General features: G+C 39.0%; 1 protein-coding gene across 1 annotated transcript in view; it reads left to right on the top strand.

The window, feature by feature from the left end:
• The window catches only part of LOC135791119 (neurotrimin-like), a 37202-nt gene that overhangs the window by 22037 nt on the left and 2946 nt on the right, over positions 1 to 12219 (top strand). The window contains exons 2-7 of the mRNA XM_065301435.1: positions 2325 to 2422; positions 5361 to 5568; positions 7356 to 7514; positions 8733 to 8861; positions 8958 to 9095; positions 9978 to 10127. Coding sequence (XP_065157507.1) covers positions 2325 to 2422; positions 5361 to 5568; positions 7356 to 7514; positions 8733 to 8861; positions 8958 to 9095; positions 9978 to 10127 — 882 coding nt within the window. The remainder of the gene's footprint in view (positions 1 to 2324; positions 2423 to 5360; positions 5569 to 7355; positions 7515 to 8732; positions 8862 to 8957; positions 9096 to 9977; positions 10128 to 12219) is intronic.

The following is a 12219-nucleotide window of genomic DNA, read 5'->3' as shown; positions in this document are numbered from 1 at the left end:
TGCTAAAACCTTGTAAATATGCACTTGTCATGTCTGTATGAATCGCGCGCTGAAAAAATTCTAGTACCAATATTAAGCCATCAAACCGTAAATTTGTTTAATATGTTTAAGGATGAAATTATGCTCGATATTAAACATAATGATAGCAATTCGTATCTGGCAACTTCGAGAAGCGGAGCGTAAGCAAAACAAGAGTCCTTTCCTTCGACGTTTGCGTTTTTAATATTTTATGAAGCGCGAGGTGCTCGATGCTCGACGCCTCAACAAGCATCCCGCGTGTTTTCTGGCAAAATATTTGCTGCGAGGGCTGCGGCTGGATGACGAGCCCGCTTTATGGATACACTGTTTACCGTTAAACTACCCTAATTATTCACTCCGGTTTAGCATAATTGGGCGATGTTTAAAAAACACGTTTCGGGCATTACACGGCAAATTTTACCGGAAAAAATGTTCCCTAGGCGCATCCAACCTTCAGGTATACATTTATCACGGTAGATTTACAAGTAACTTGGAAGGAAGTAAAAAAACGAGGAAGATTTTTAATGTCTTCAACATATTTGTGAAACATTTTTTTGTTTTCTCAAAAAGACCAAGTAAACCTTGATAACATAATGATTTTGTGATTTATGTGTTCTGACCTTCAGTGGGAAGTGGTTTTGACTCTAGTCACTTTGTGTTGGTTTCCGGTCCTGTTCAAGTTAGCCAAATTGTAACTGAAAAGCGTCCGTAATTTAATCAAACCTCAAACCTTGTGGTTCCTTAACAAGCGTTTTGTTTGTTGTCGCAATTCACTGAAATCACCAAAAGTTGACTAACACCAAAAAAGACACATGCACTGATCCGGATCTTGATGTGTGTATGCATCGGGCAGGTGCAGTAGTAGCTCATTAACACACTCCATTAAATTAAACTGCACTCTAGGAAATGAAGCAAATGCGCACACGCCGGAATATCAACTAACCATGTATAATGTCCACATTTCGAAATGCACATCAGCGCCGCCGGCTTAATCCCGAGGCACGAAACCTGAAAATCAATTTGAGCGCAGCCACGCATCCGCACTGTGATGACACTGTAAATGACAATTTGGACGTGTGATAAAAAGTGAGCAAGTGGGCAAATAAAACACGTCCGCGCACGCGACTGCAAATAATTGAGTAATCAGCGTGTTGACGCGTAGCAAACGCGCACGAGTTATAATCGGGAGCAAATATGCTCTTGTGTGATAAGTGTCGGCACAGACCAATTCGCTTTGTGCGCGCCCGGTGCGTGTTTAATAACGCGCGCACATAATTAATTATATCGCCGCAAAACGACAACAGCAGCGTATGTGTGGGTGTGTGCATTGTGCGTACAAACTTTGCATACGCACCCGGGGATGATGGCCAGGTAGAGCGGATTGAACTTTTGCTAGATCAACACATTTATCGTTTTCGGCAACGTGTGCACTTTTTGTTCTGTTTGCTTTTAATTAATACTCGAAAGCGTGTTTTTTGTGTTTGGATTTATTAACACTACAAAATATATTTCTAGGATTTTTTGATTAAGAATAGTGTCAAAAAATCATCGTTTTTTTAACCACTATTGAATAAAAATTAAAATTTAATGCCAGCAGTTAAGATTTTCATATCACAAAATAATAAAATCCCCTTTGATGGCTTGCTATTTGAGCTCACCCCACCGAAATGAAAATATGAAAAAATAAACGAAACAACACAATAAAAACAACTATAAACTTAATTACGACAAAGTCGCGAGTCGCGGTAACCTAATAGAAACGCCGTGGCAGTTTATAACGCCATGGCAATAAAATAAAACGCCAGAATGTTAAATCGATACACAGCAAACATACGAATGTCGCGAACATCCCGCCCAACGATTGCAAACGAACACAAAAACGCAAAAATGAAGCATAAATGCAAGAGACGCATATGTCGGAACAAAAACAGACGACACTTTTGAATCTTTGATTAATCATAGAAAATCTCATCTACATTCTACATCGCAATGGGTTTGCCTGCGGGGCTTGTGTGCGCGCGTAACATGTCCAGCACGCATTAAGCACTCTCGTGCGGTGCATTAAGAATTTCCGCATTTCCGTCGACGCCGGCGAACGCATTTACATAAATGCATTGGTTTTTCTCTCTTTTTTTCTATTTTTTACACTGACGTTTAAATTTATTTGTACGCCCGAATGTACCAGCATGATTTTTTACATTATTTTCTTTTTCTCCGGCTGATATCGGACATTAAAATGTAATTAGTGTTTTGAATAATCGTGAACTGCTTGTAAATTTATTAAATTTTGTGTCGTTACTTTGCAGAAAATCCAAAGTTCAGTGAGCCCATTACTAATGTCACCGTCGCCGTTGGAAGGGAGGCTATCATGGCATGTCTTGTCGAAGATTTGGGCCAGTACAAAGTGAGTGTCGAAAAACTTTTAAGCACAGAACTCAGCGAAACTCGCTAATATTTTACTTTAATTTAGTTATTCACTTTTCGTCGTATTAAATGTGATATTAAGCACTTACTTAATTAAAATTAAAGTTAATTCAAAAATTAATTTAATTTCCGAGTGTACCCTCACGTTAATTAGAGTATAACTCAAAGATTGAAATCTTTGTTCATGAAACTTAACGTAAAATGTAAACGTAACAATGACTGCGTATAATCCATATGAAAATATTTGAAATACTCCCACAAAATTTTAATTTTAGAAATTAAATTTTCTCTAGACATAATAATAATAATAATTTGTATAAAAATGAACCAAAACAAATGGTTTTTATTAAATTATCACAAAAAAGTATCAAAATATTAGTTTTGCAGCCATAACAAAATTTGACCCTTAATTCGTTTAGGTTTTATGTTGTATTTTTTTTCTCTCTTGTTGTTTGTATAGTATAGATTACGAGATTAGGTACGCACAGTGCGCGCAGGATTCGAAATTGTTTGCGTTTCCCTTTCATCACACAATTACCACGTAAGCGCGATTTCAATTTAAGTTTACAAATGGGAGTTGCGTAATTATGAGGGCTCTATTTCTTGCTCCCTGCCGCCACGACTGATGGAAAACTCCGTATTTATGATTCCGCGGTATGCACGTGCACGTCTGGAAAAGCGACGCGTGGCATTTTAATATAATAAGCAGCCAAATGAAATATACAACGCGGAAAACGCGAATGCGCTGAGCACGCGTGTTTCCACCTGTATTTTAATTAATATTTAATTGTGTCGAGATTGTTTATCAATTCGTTAAATTCCCACTTGAGCAAGGGTGGAATGTTAGACTGAGAAATGCGTACCTGAGGCATTTTTGGAGTAAAGCAACGTTGTAACGCTCTACCAAAATTGTTGATATAGGTTGATATTATTTATGAAAATCTAAAATGAATTTATATTGTTTACATATTTAGTTTTGCGCATTCATGTCGCACTGCGCACTATTCCCTGACATAAAACTAGAGCTTTCAGCACAGGTGTTAAATATTGTGGTGTCTTCGTTCTTCTGCGTAGCAAACTTTAACATAATCTGCTTACTAAACACACACAAACTTACAAGCACACAAGTAGGTGTGATTTAACGCAATAAATTCGACGCAAAATCACTTTTGCAAACACAAACACCTAACCCAACCTTTGCACGCAGTGTTTTTGCCATTATTTAGTGCTTATTTTATCAGCGGGTTTATACATAGTGAAACAGGTTGGTAATCTGCGAATTGGAACAAACGAATGAATAGATTTATCGAAGCTGACTTATTTGTATGCGTTCGGATTTGTTCGCGCCGAAATCGTGTGCAAAATTGTTTGTAATCAACATGGAGTAATAAAGAGTGGTTAGGTTGAATATTTATTGCTGCACACAATTATTTGTAGGTAAATTGTAAATATTTCAATTTTTCAATTTTTTTTATTTACTGACATAGTATAACTAAAACTTAATATTTACACTGCATGGGTGTTAATGATAGAAGATGTCATCGTGTTATCCAATTCTACGTTTACCTGAGATAACTCATACTTTCTCATATTTCAAATACAGCGACAGCAAGAAAATCTGAAGACACCGACAGCGTGCCGCAGCGTTGTTAAGCGCATTTCATTTTTCAGTCAGAAAAATAGATGGAACTCGCTGTAAATGCACTTTATCAGATATGCAAATCTCGTTAGCTTGAATGTTTTGAATTTGAATTTAAATACGTGGTTGCCGTTTCGCGCACATTGCTGTCTATATTTTTGCTTATTACCGAGTCTCTGCTTCGGCGTTTGAGGTTTTCCTATTCGGATTTCTGCTTTTACTAAATTTACACTGTTCTCCTGGCTTCAGATTTACCATTATGCAAAGGTGTTATATCCGTGCTAGTTTAAATTTAAGTTTTAGCTATACTGCACCACAACAAAATGTTTAAATATCACATAATAAATAAAATATCGAGACACCTGCAAAATATTTATTATTTTGTTACTGTTGTATTTTTATATTTCTCGGTTTGGTCGCAAACTCTAGTAGACCTCTTTTCCTGCGCGCACATTTTTTCACATTTGCTCAATTCTTTAGTTTATATGCATATTTCATTGTTTGTGAATAGTTGTAATAAATAAATTGTTTCGGTGCGCAACCCTCCACTCGGGACGCATAAAAAACGCGAATTGTTTTCCGTTCTCTTTATATTTTCCGCTCCACTCCGGAGCTGGCTTATTTTGTTTTATTTGCGCCGGTGCCCACGTAGCCGCAGCGTTTTATGTAACATTTCCAGGTTTTCCCGTGGACGCACCCCGCGCTTTTCTTATTTTTCTTACTCACTATACTACACGCCGTTGTCTCTTTTTCGGTGTATGTTGTCACTGGTCTTACCTTCATTCTGGTACTAGGGTTATTCGAATACGAGGTTGTAAAAAAGTCTTCTTTACTCATACACAAAGAGTATTTGGTTATATTGATCCACAAAACATAATAAATATAATTAAATAAATGTAAAATCTTCGAATCCACCTTCAGATTACTTAAAAAATAGTTAAATCTACAAAAAATTATGTTTAATTCTATGTAGGGTTTTATCAAATTAATTTGTTTAGTTTCGTGACACTTTGTATAGTTGTCAATTTATATTTGTGCCTTTTCATTGCATGTAGCAGAAGAAGAGACGCGGAACACAAGAAACGTCTTGTCAAATATCCCTTCAATAAAAAAACTCGCAATAAAAACGAGCCGATCTCCCAAACCAAGAAAGGACCTTCCGGGCCAGCCTCCCCAGTCTATGAAATCTAAAGCACCAACCCCTCACTGAAATTGTTTGCGGAAGCTTCAAATATTGCGTATTCTAATGAAATTTGTATACGTCTTTCTATTGCATCAGGTCGCCTGGCTGCGAGTCGACACGCAGACGATCCTGACGATCCACAGTCACGTCATCACCAAGAACCATCGCATCGGCGTGACGCACAGTGAACACAAGACGTGGTACCTGCACATCAAGGAGGTGCGCGAGTCTGACAAAGGATGGTACATGTGTCAGATCAACACAGATCCAATGAAAAGTCAAGTCGGGTATCTGGACACTGTGGGTAAGCAAATAGTTTGAATGTAATTTAAATCCCAACTAAAAATCTAAGCGTCATGTGCAACGTGATACATTTGAAGGGTCTAATTATTTCCAGCACAACACCGTCGCATACTGAGCAGAACAATGCATTACGTTCTTACAAAGCTGTTGTTTTGATCCTTAGGAAATTGTATACAAATCCTTGATACGTGTCGCACAATCATCTACAGCTTGTTTCAATTATAATCTTGGTTAGAGGAAGTGTTGCTTAAAACCTTTCCTGGAACACATTGTACACGTCCAGGCGAGTATTCATTGTGTCTGCGATTCCAACCTGCAAGGGGACACTCAGGAATCCGTAATGAATTGCAGTGTTGTTTTCTTCTCCACGCGGGTATTGTGTCCGCTTGGATTCTGAGGGTCGCTCTCAACCTTACAAGAGTCGGAACTGTTCCTTGCCTAATTTCAGTGAATCATTATGTCATTCAAAAATATAACTTTCCACTTCCTTTCTGAGGTTATAGTAAAACAGTGTAGTATTGTGGTTTAAAGAAGGTCGTAGTTAGCAAAGTCTGATTTTCAAAGTTCTTTCATGCTTGAGAGGAGTGGGTATTGTTCTTGTAGGACACTTCAAAGTGAGCTGTGATGTAGAAGTAGAAGTGTTAGATTTTTGTAGTACCTGCAACTTGGTCGTTCCCTAAGGTGGTTGTGGATATCACCACATGTTTGCACTTCCGACATGTGGTGTAATGACATTCTCAAACCATTGCCTTCAGAATAATAAGTCATGACTTGTGCTGAATGACTTATTCATATTCAGTGGCGTTGCCGGAGCTGACTTGAATTCAACTATGATGCATGTAAACTTGTACAAACAAGATGTTGGCACGTGTTGCTAACTAGCATCAGTATTTTAGACTTTCGTAAATTATCCACTGGTTCTTACAAGAAAATTTACAAAATTTAATTTCTGAAATTTAGTCGTAATTTGTGGCAAAAAAGAAAATCATTTTGCTTTTGATGTTTGTTTGTAGTAGTAGGTGTTAGAGTTCTCCATTTGAATCCCGTTTAATAATTAATAGCAATAGTGAGTTTCAATGTAACTCTTGGGGACAAGGCGCGAGCTGAGCATGTTCCCATTGGCATGCGGTCGGATGGCACAGGTAAAACCACTCCGGGCACACCGACGGCGAAAAGCCGACGAATTTGTCCCGGCCGCCGCGCAAATGCGGTTGGCGTGTAGCCGCTCTGCATCTCCGCGCCAATAACATGCAAATGTATGTAAAACAGCCATCAAATTACATAACACCGAATCATGGGAATCTCGGGAGGTGTTTTCCTCCATCATCTCATGGCAGCAGCATCGTCGCACATGTCGCAACTCAGCGTTCGTTGCGTTTAATTGATTTATATTAAGCAAGCAGGCAGCGTATAATCTGTGATGATCACACCAACGCCAGGATATGTAATTCATCCATGTATCACACAATGGCGCATCTCTTCATCCCCGCTGTCCGCATGTGTATATGTTTTTATACGAACAATAGACGCGCTGCAAATGAAAGGCCGTGGATGTTTTAATGCGCGATGAGAAATTATTTTTGTACTTCCCGACACAATATTTGCATAGGATCTGTACGATGGTGTGTCATTGTTTAATTTTGGCACTAATGCGCGAAAATGTGACTGGGTAAGGAAAACTAATAAGTTGATTCATGCGACCCACGTCCACTGAGCAAACAATTAAATCGCCAGCTACATTAACCATCGACACGTTGTACTAATCAGTGTGTGTGTGTTTGGTTGCAGTGCCGCCAGACATATTGGATTACCCGACTAGCACAGACATGATCGTCAGAGAGAGCTCCAATGTGGCGCTGCGTTGCGTCGCGAAGGGATCGCCCGAACCAGCGATCACGTGGAAACGCGAAGGAGGCGAACCGGTGCAATTAATTACCGGTGAAGAAGGTAATTTAGCACGGCGAACTTTTTAAATATTTACACTTATTCACACTTACTTTAGTCTCAAGTGATTCGCTCCACAAATAATTACTGCCACTCGAACACATCAAGTTTAAACAAAACTTTACGCATAGAATTTGTATCAAATTATGTTTTGATTTGAAAATTGTTCATTTGCGTTTCCTTTCTTCACCGAACTTTAATTTAGAAACCAGTTAACTTTATGCCAATGGAAACGTTAATAACTTGTTCACCTCAACCACGCAACACCTACGCCATTAATAAATACGAAATTTGAATGACAATTAAAATCAACTCAAAAGGTAAAAGCAAACATTCAATATCGAGCATGTTATCATTTCGTTTATCGAGAATTCACATCGTTGATAAATTCAATATGTGGGCACAAGTTTGTTTCGAAAGGTTTGGAAACAAACATCACCTACATACGATACAATACAGCCGATGTTACCCATGAATGAATACGCAATAAAAGTTACGAGCAACTCGAGAAACTCGAACGACATCAAATAAAACTGTGCAAAAATTTATCAGAAACTTGAAAAAAAAGAGTTTGAAACATTCAAATTATTTCAATGTTGTAGTTGACAAAACACAATAATAATTTACGCTTGTGCTGTTGCTGGAGAATTGTCCAATGTCCATAATCGATTAAGCATTGTCTATTTGAACGCGTCTCCCCAGCTGCTTGGTAACCAGCGAGCCGTTCGCTTCCAAATCGTTTGCAGTCTGTGGGCTTGGAGCGTACCTGCGCAGAGGTGGACGGGGTGAGTTGAATTTACTGGCTCGTGAAGAGTGCACAAGAAGCGTGTTCGCATCATCACACATGCGGGTCGCCGGCGCTCACTGAAACAATAATGTAACAACCTCGGATGCAGTTTGCACTTGCACTTGCAATGTTTACTGGGTACGGCTGAGCAATCGATATTTTATCAACACACCATGAAGTCCAATAGTGAAAAAAACATGTTTCTAGATCAGTTTTACAATTTTTTTTTGGAACATTTGTAACTGAACTTGTTGACGGTGGTTAGGTGTAAATTATTGAAAGCTTCATGAGAGCAATTGAGAACAAGTGTGTGAATAAGTGGACCAGGGCGCAAATTGTATTACACACCAATCGAGTTGGGTTCAGCGCGGTTCCCTACATGCGAGCGGTCAATTATATTCATTATGTTTGCGCATCGTTTCGCATTGTTGCAGCCGTGAGCGTCGAGGGTCCTATCTTGAATATTACACGTGTCACACGGCAACAGATGGGGCCATACCTGTGCATCGCTTCCAATGGGGTTCCTCCTTCTGTCAGCAAACGTATCAGTCTGGTTGTGCACTGTGAGTAACCCAGAAATTCTTTCTTTCATGTTATTCAGGTGTGGAAACGAACATTAATTATCCCACTAATCTCTCTTTTGGTTCTTTCATACGCAGTTCCGCCGATGATATGGATACAAAACCAAATGGTCGGAGCCTACGAGGGTCAACAAATCACTTTAGATTGTCATTCGGAAGCGTACCCAAAATCCATCAACTACTGGACGACGGACAACGGCGAGATTGTTCCGCAAAGTAAGTGAAAATAATAATAAAAAGACTTCGGGGTCCGCGGTGAAAAACGCAAAGAGACCAACACAAAGCCCGGGGCCAAAAGAGGCAAACGCCAGTGCCACCGATGGGTAATATATAAATGTCTCAATGTTGGAAAAACCTTTGGTGCCTTTCTTCTCGTCGCGGGTCCAGCGAAGATCTATTCGTACGTGTATACGATGCAATTATTTACTTTTCGATTTCGGGAGATTTCGACCGCGTGCGCGGTGCTGCACCAACCGGCCATACATAAAAGTCGTCTTCCGGACGACAGGTCGACAAAAGGTCAACGCGACCATTATTATCGGACAACTTCGAGAGTAAAATAGTAAATGCGATGTAATTTTGTCAATTTATCAAATTCATTTCTGTAAAATCTTACTGTTACCATTACTTGGGTAATAGTAGGTACCTCATAAAGCAGAAACGAATAGCAATTTAAAAAAGTAAGAGCCCGCTTGAAGGCAATATGATACCCGCAACTATAGATGCGGAAAAGTTGAAAGTTGGAAAAGTATGCGAATCTATAAAACGTCGCGTCGCGTCGTGGTGAGCACATTATTACCCTATATTAGCTTATTAAAACCACTAAGTTACTGCAAGACGGCATTTGATGCCGGCATTTAAATCTAGTTATTACTTCATATCTGATTCCGAGCGTACGACTCTCCTGCACGCCGTTTGAAATATCGTGACGTTTTTATTGCGTCGGGCACCGATAAAAAACGAATGCCTCATTGTTATATTTAATTTAGTGTAAGTCATTTTGGCTAAACTAGTAATAAACTAGCTTTAGAACTTTATTAAACTCGGACTAGAAATTATTTTAGTATTAAAACATTTGATTACTTTTTTTCTCCGCAGGTGGTAAATATGAAGTGACCGTCAAGGATAACGGCTACAAGATCCACATGCAATTGACCATCAAGACGGTGTCCGCTGGCGATTACGGATCGTATAAGTGCATCGCGAAAAACTCACTGGGGGATACAGACGGCACCATTCAACTTTATGGTGAGTACCAATCCATTTCGCATTGGGCTGAAACTTTTTCTCTCAAACATTGAATATGCAACGCAGCAGTTGCAACTTTTCGAACGCCAAAAGTGTGATCTGATCTTTTTCCGGGCATTCCGAATCCGGATATCGTGTCTGCCGCGGGTCAGAAAGCAACTACTCTGCTCGGCTAGACATGACTGACTTCCCCTTCATGACGTGTGCTTTGCATAGTTTCTGTATTTACATGTGTGTGTAAGTTGAATTATTTCGATTGCGTTTTTCGGATGCGAGCGCCAGAGTATAGGGGGAGATGTAAACAGCCCCGAAAGATATATATTCCTTATTCGTAATATTTATATAAACGGAAAAACGCCGCTTGCACTCCGCACAGAATGTATCGCTTTATATATTAGCGAATTGCGAGTGTATGAGTGTGGGGTGCATGAAATAGGGGCGTTTTATCAGTGCGTGCTTATATTAAGGGCGATAGGATTCTTTATGGTTGCAGCGGACGTCGTATAAATAAATATTCGCGAGAAAATGAGAGGAAATAAGAAATGTTTGTGCAGAAGTGCTTCAAACTGAATTGAAAGTTCAGCATAAACATTTTAGATATTGTCTAAAAAATGAAATAGTTGTTTTTAGGAAAATTTTAAAACAAGTGTAAAAAGAAACTTAAATTCTAAATTATTTATTACTTACTTGCGTTCGTGTCTTGCATCCTCTCATCTGGGCTAACCGAAGGTACTTTTATAGTAAGCAATTTTAGTTTAAGATTGACTCGTCGTAAAACCTTTACGAGGATTTAGATTTCTGAGTGCATAACGGTTTAACACCCGCTCCGCTACTGCGGCAGCAACGGCCGCAATACCGACTTATAATGGCTATATTGGTTCATTGCCTTCGGTGTTCACTGCTTCCTTACGTCCTCCTTCTTGACATGATACAGAAGAGTCAAGGAGTGTCTTCATTTATTGTAATACTTTGTAATAGATAAAATACACACAGGAATGAACTAATATGCAAAAAAAATTACTAGAACTTAATTTTTAATTTAATCAACTATATTAAAACTAGTAATAATTCATAAGGTAAACTAGCAGAAAATCTTTAATTCCCCTTTTGAAAGTTTTGATACCAAGTTTGCTAAACCCTTCGAACGGCCGAAAGTTTTATTCGAAATGTTTTGCGCCCGCCGATTGTCTGCGTTTTTTAACACTTAGCCAGAGCGCCCGCCTGTCGACCCAAACTCCTCCGCAATGAAATTTTAATTAATTATATTTGCAAAGTAATTAAGGCACTTTGAGAAATATGCGCGATTTTGATAAGGGCTCGACGCAGACGACTGGGCATCTCTCTCCTCTCGTCGTCGGAATTAACTCTTTAGCGGCACGCACGAGTTGGCCGGATTGAAACTTGCTCCCTCTCCTCTCAACGGAGGTTGCACTGCAGCGTTGCACGCCGTCTTGTCTACTCCTCAAGAGCGCAGAGGGTGGCTTTCAACTGGCTGGAATCGCGGCAGTTGCACCGCGCGCGCTGTTCAGCCTGATGAACGCCATGTCGTTCTACCCGGTTATACATTTTAAACTTTGACTAGCGAACCGCGCTGCGATTGAATTACGCGCATCAAAGACCTTCTATAAAATACTGCACTGGATAAACTAATTTATACTTAGTCCTAATACTTATATAAATATATAAATATATTCTTATCGCCGAGCAGGGTTTAAACTTTTCTTGGCGGGCGCTAAAGGAAATTCGTTTTAAATAAACTCCAAACTTGTTTTCATTGACGTTCTTTTATGCATAAGTTTATAATTATTTGTAGAAAACTTCTGTAAGTTCAAATATAAATTTTTCTATTATTATATCAAACATAACTTAACTTAAACTACAAACAATAACTTTATAAACAAAAATATTCAATTTTTCAACAAAATTGTAACGAATTTTCTTAGTTAATCCTGTTTTGCATCGCACATCTCGAGAATTAATTCAATAGAAATATTTAGCGAGATCATTTTCATTTTCATATTGCGTCTTGCCTGCAGGGGGATGAACGAATGGAACGCATGAATAATTCCGTATTAAAACTTTCTTTTCCTAA

This window comes from Atheta coriaria, unplaced genomic scaffold (assembly GCF_025399875.1).
Source record: "Atheta coriaria isolate IRGN ID8LTWV9N9 unplaced genomic scaffold, Caltech_Dcor_3.1 hic_scaffold_4_pilon, whole genome shotgun sequence".
In the NCBI taxonomy this organism is placed as follows: Eukaryota; Metazoa; Arthropoda; class Insecta; order Coleoptera; family Staphylinidae; genus Dalotia; species Dalotia coriaria.
The sequence above is the reverse complement of the archived record's forward strand: the minus strand, read 5'-3'. Positions and strand labels throughout refer to the sequence as shown.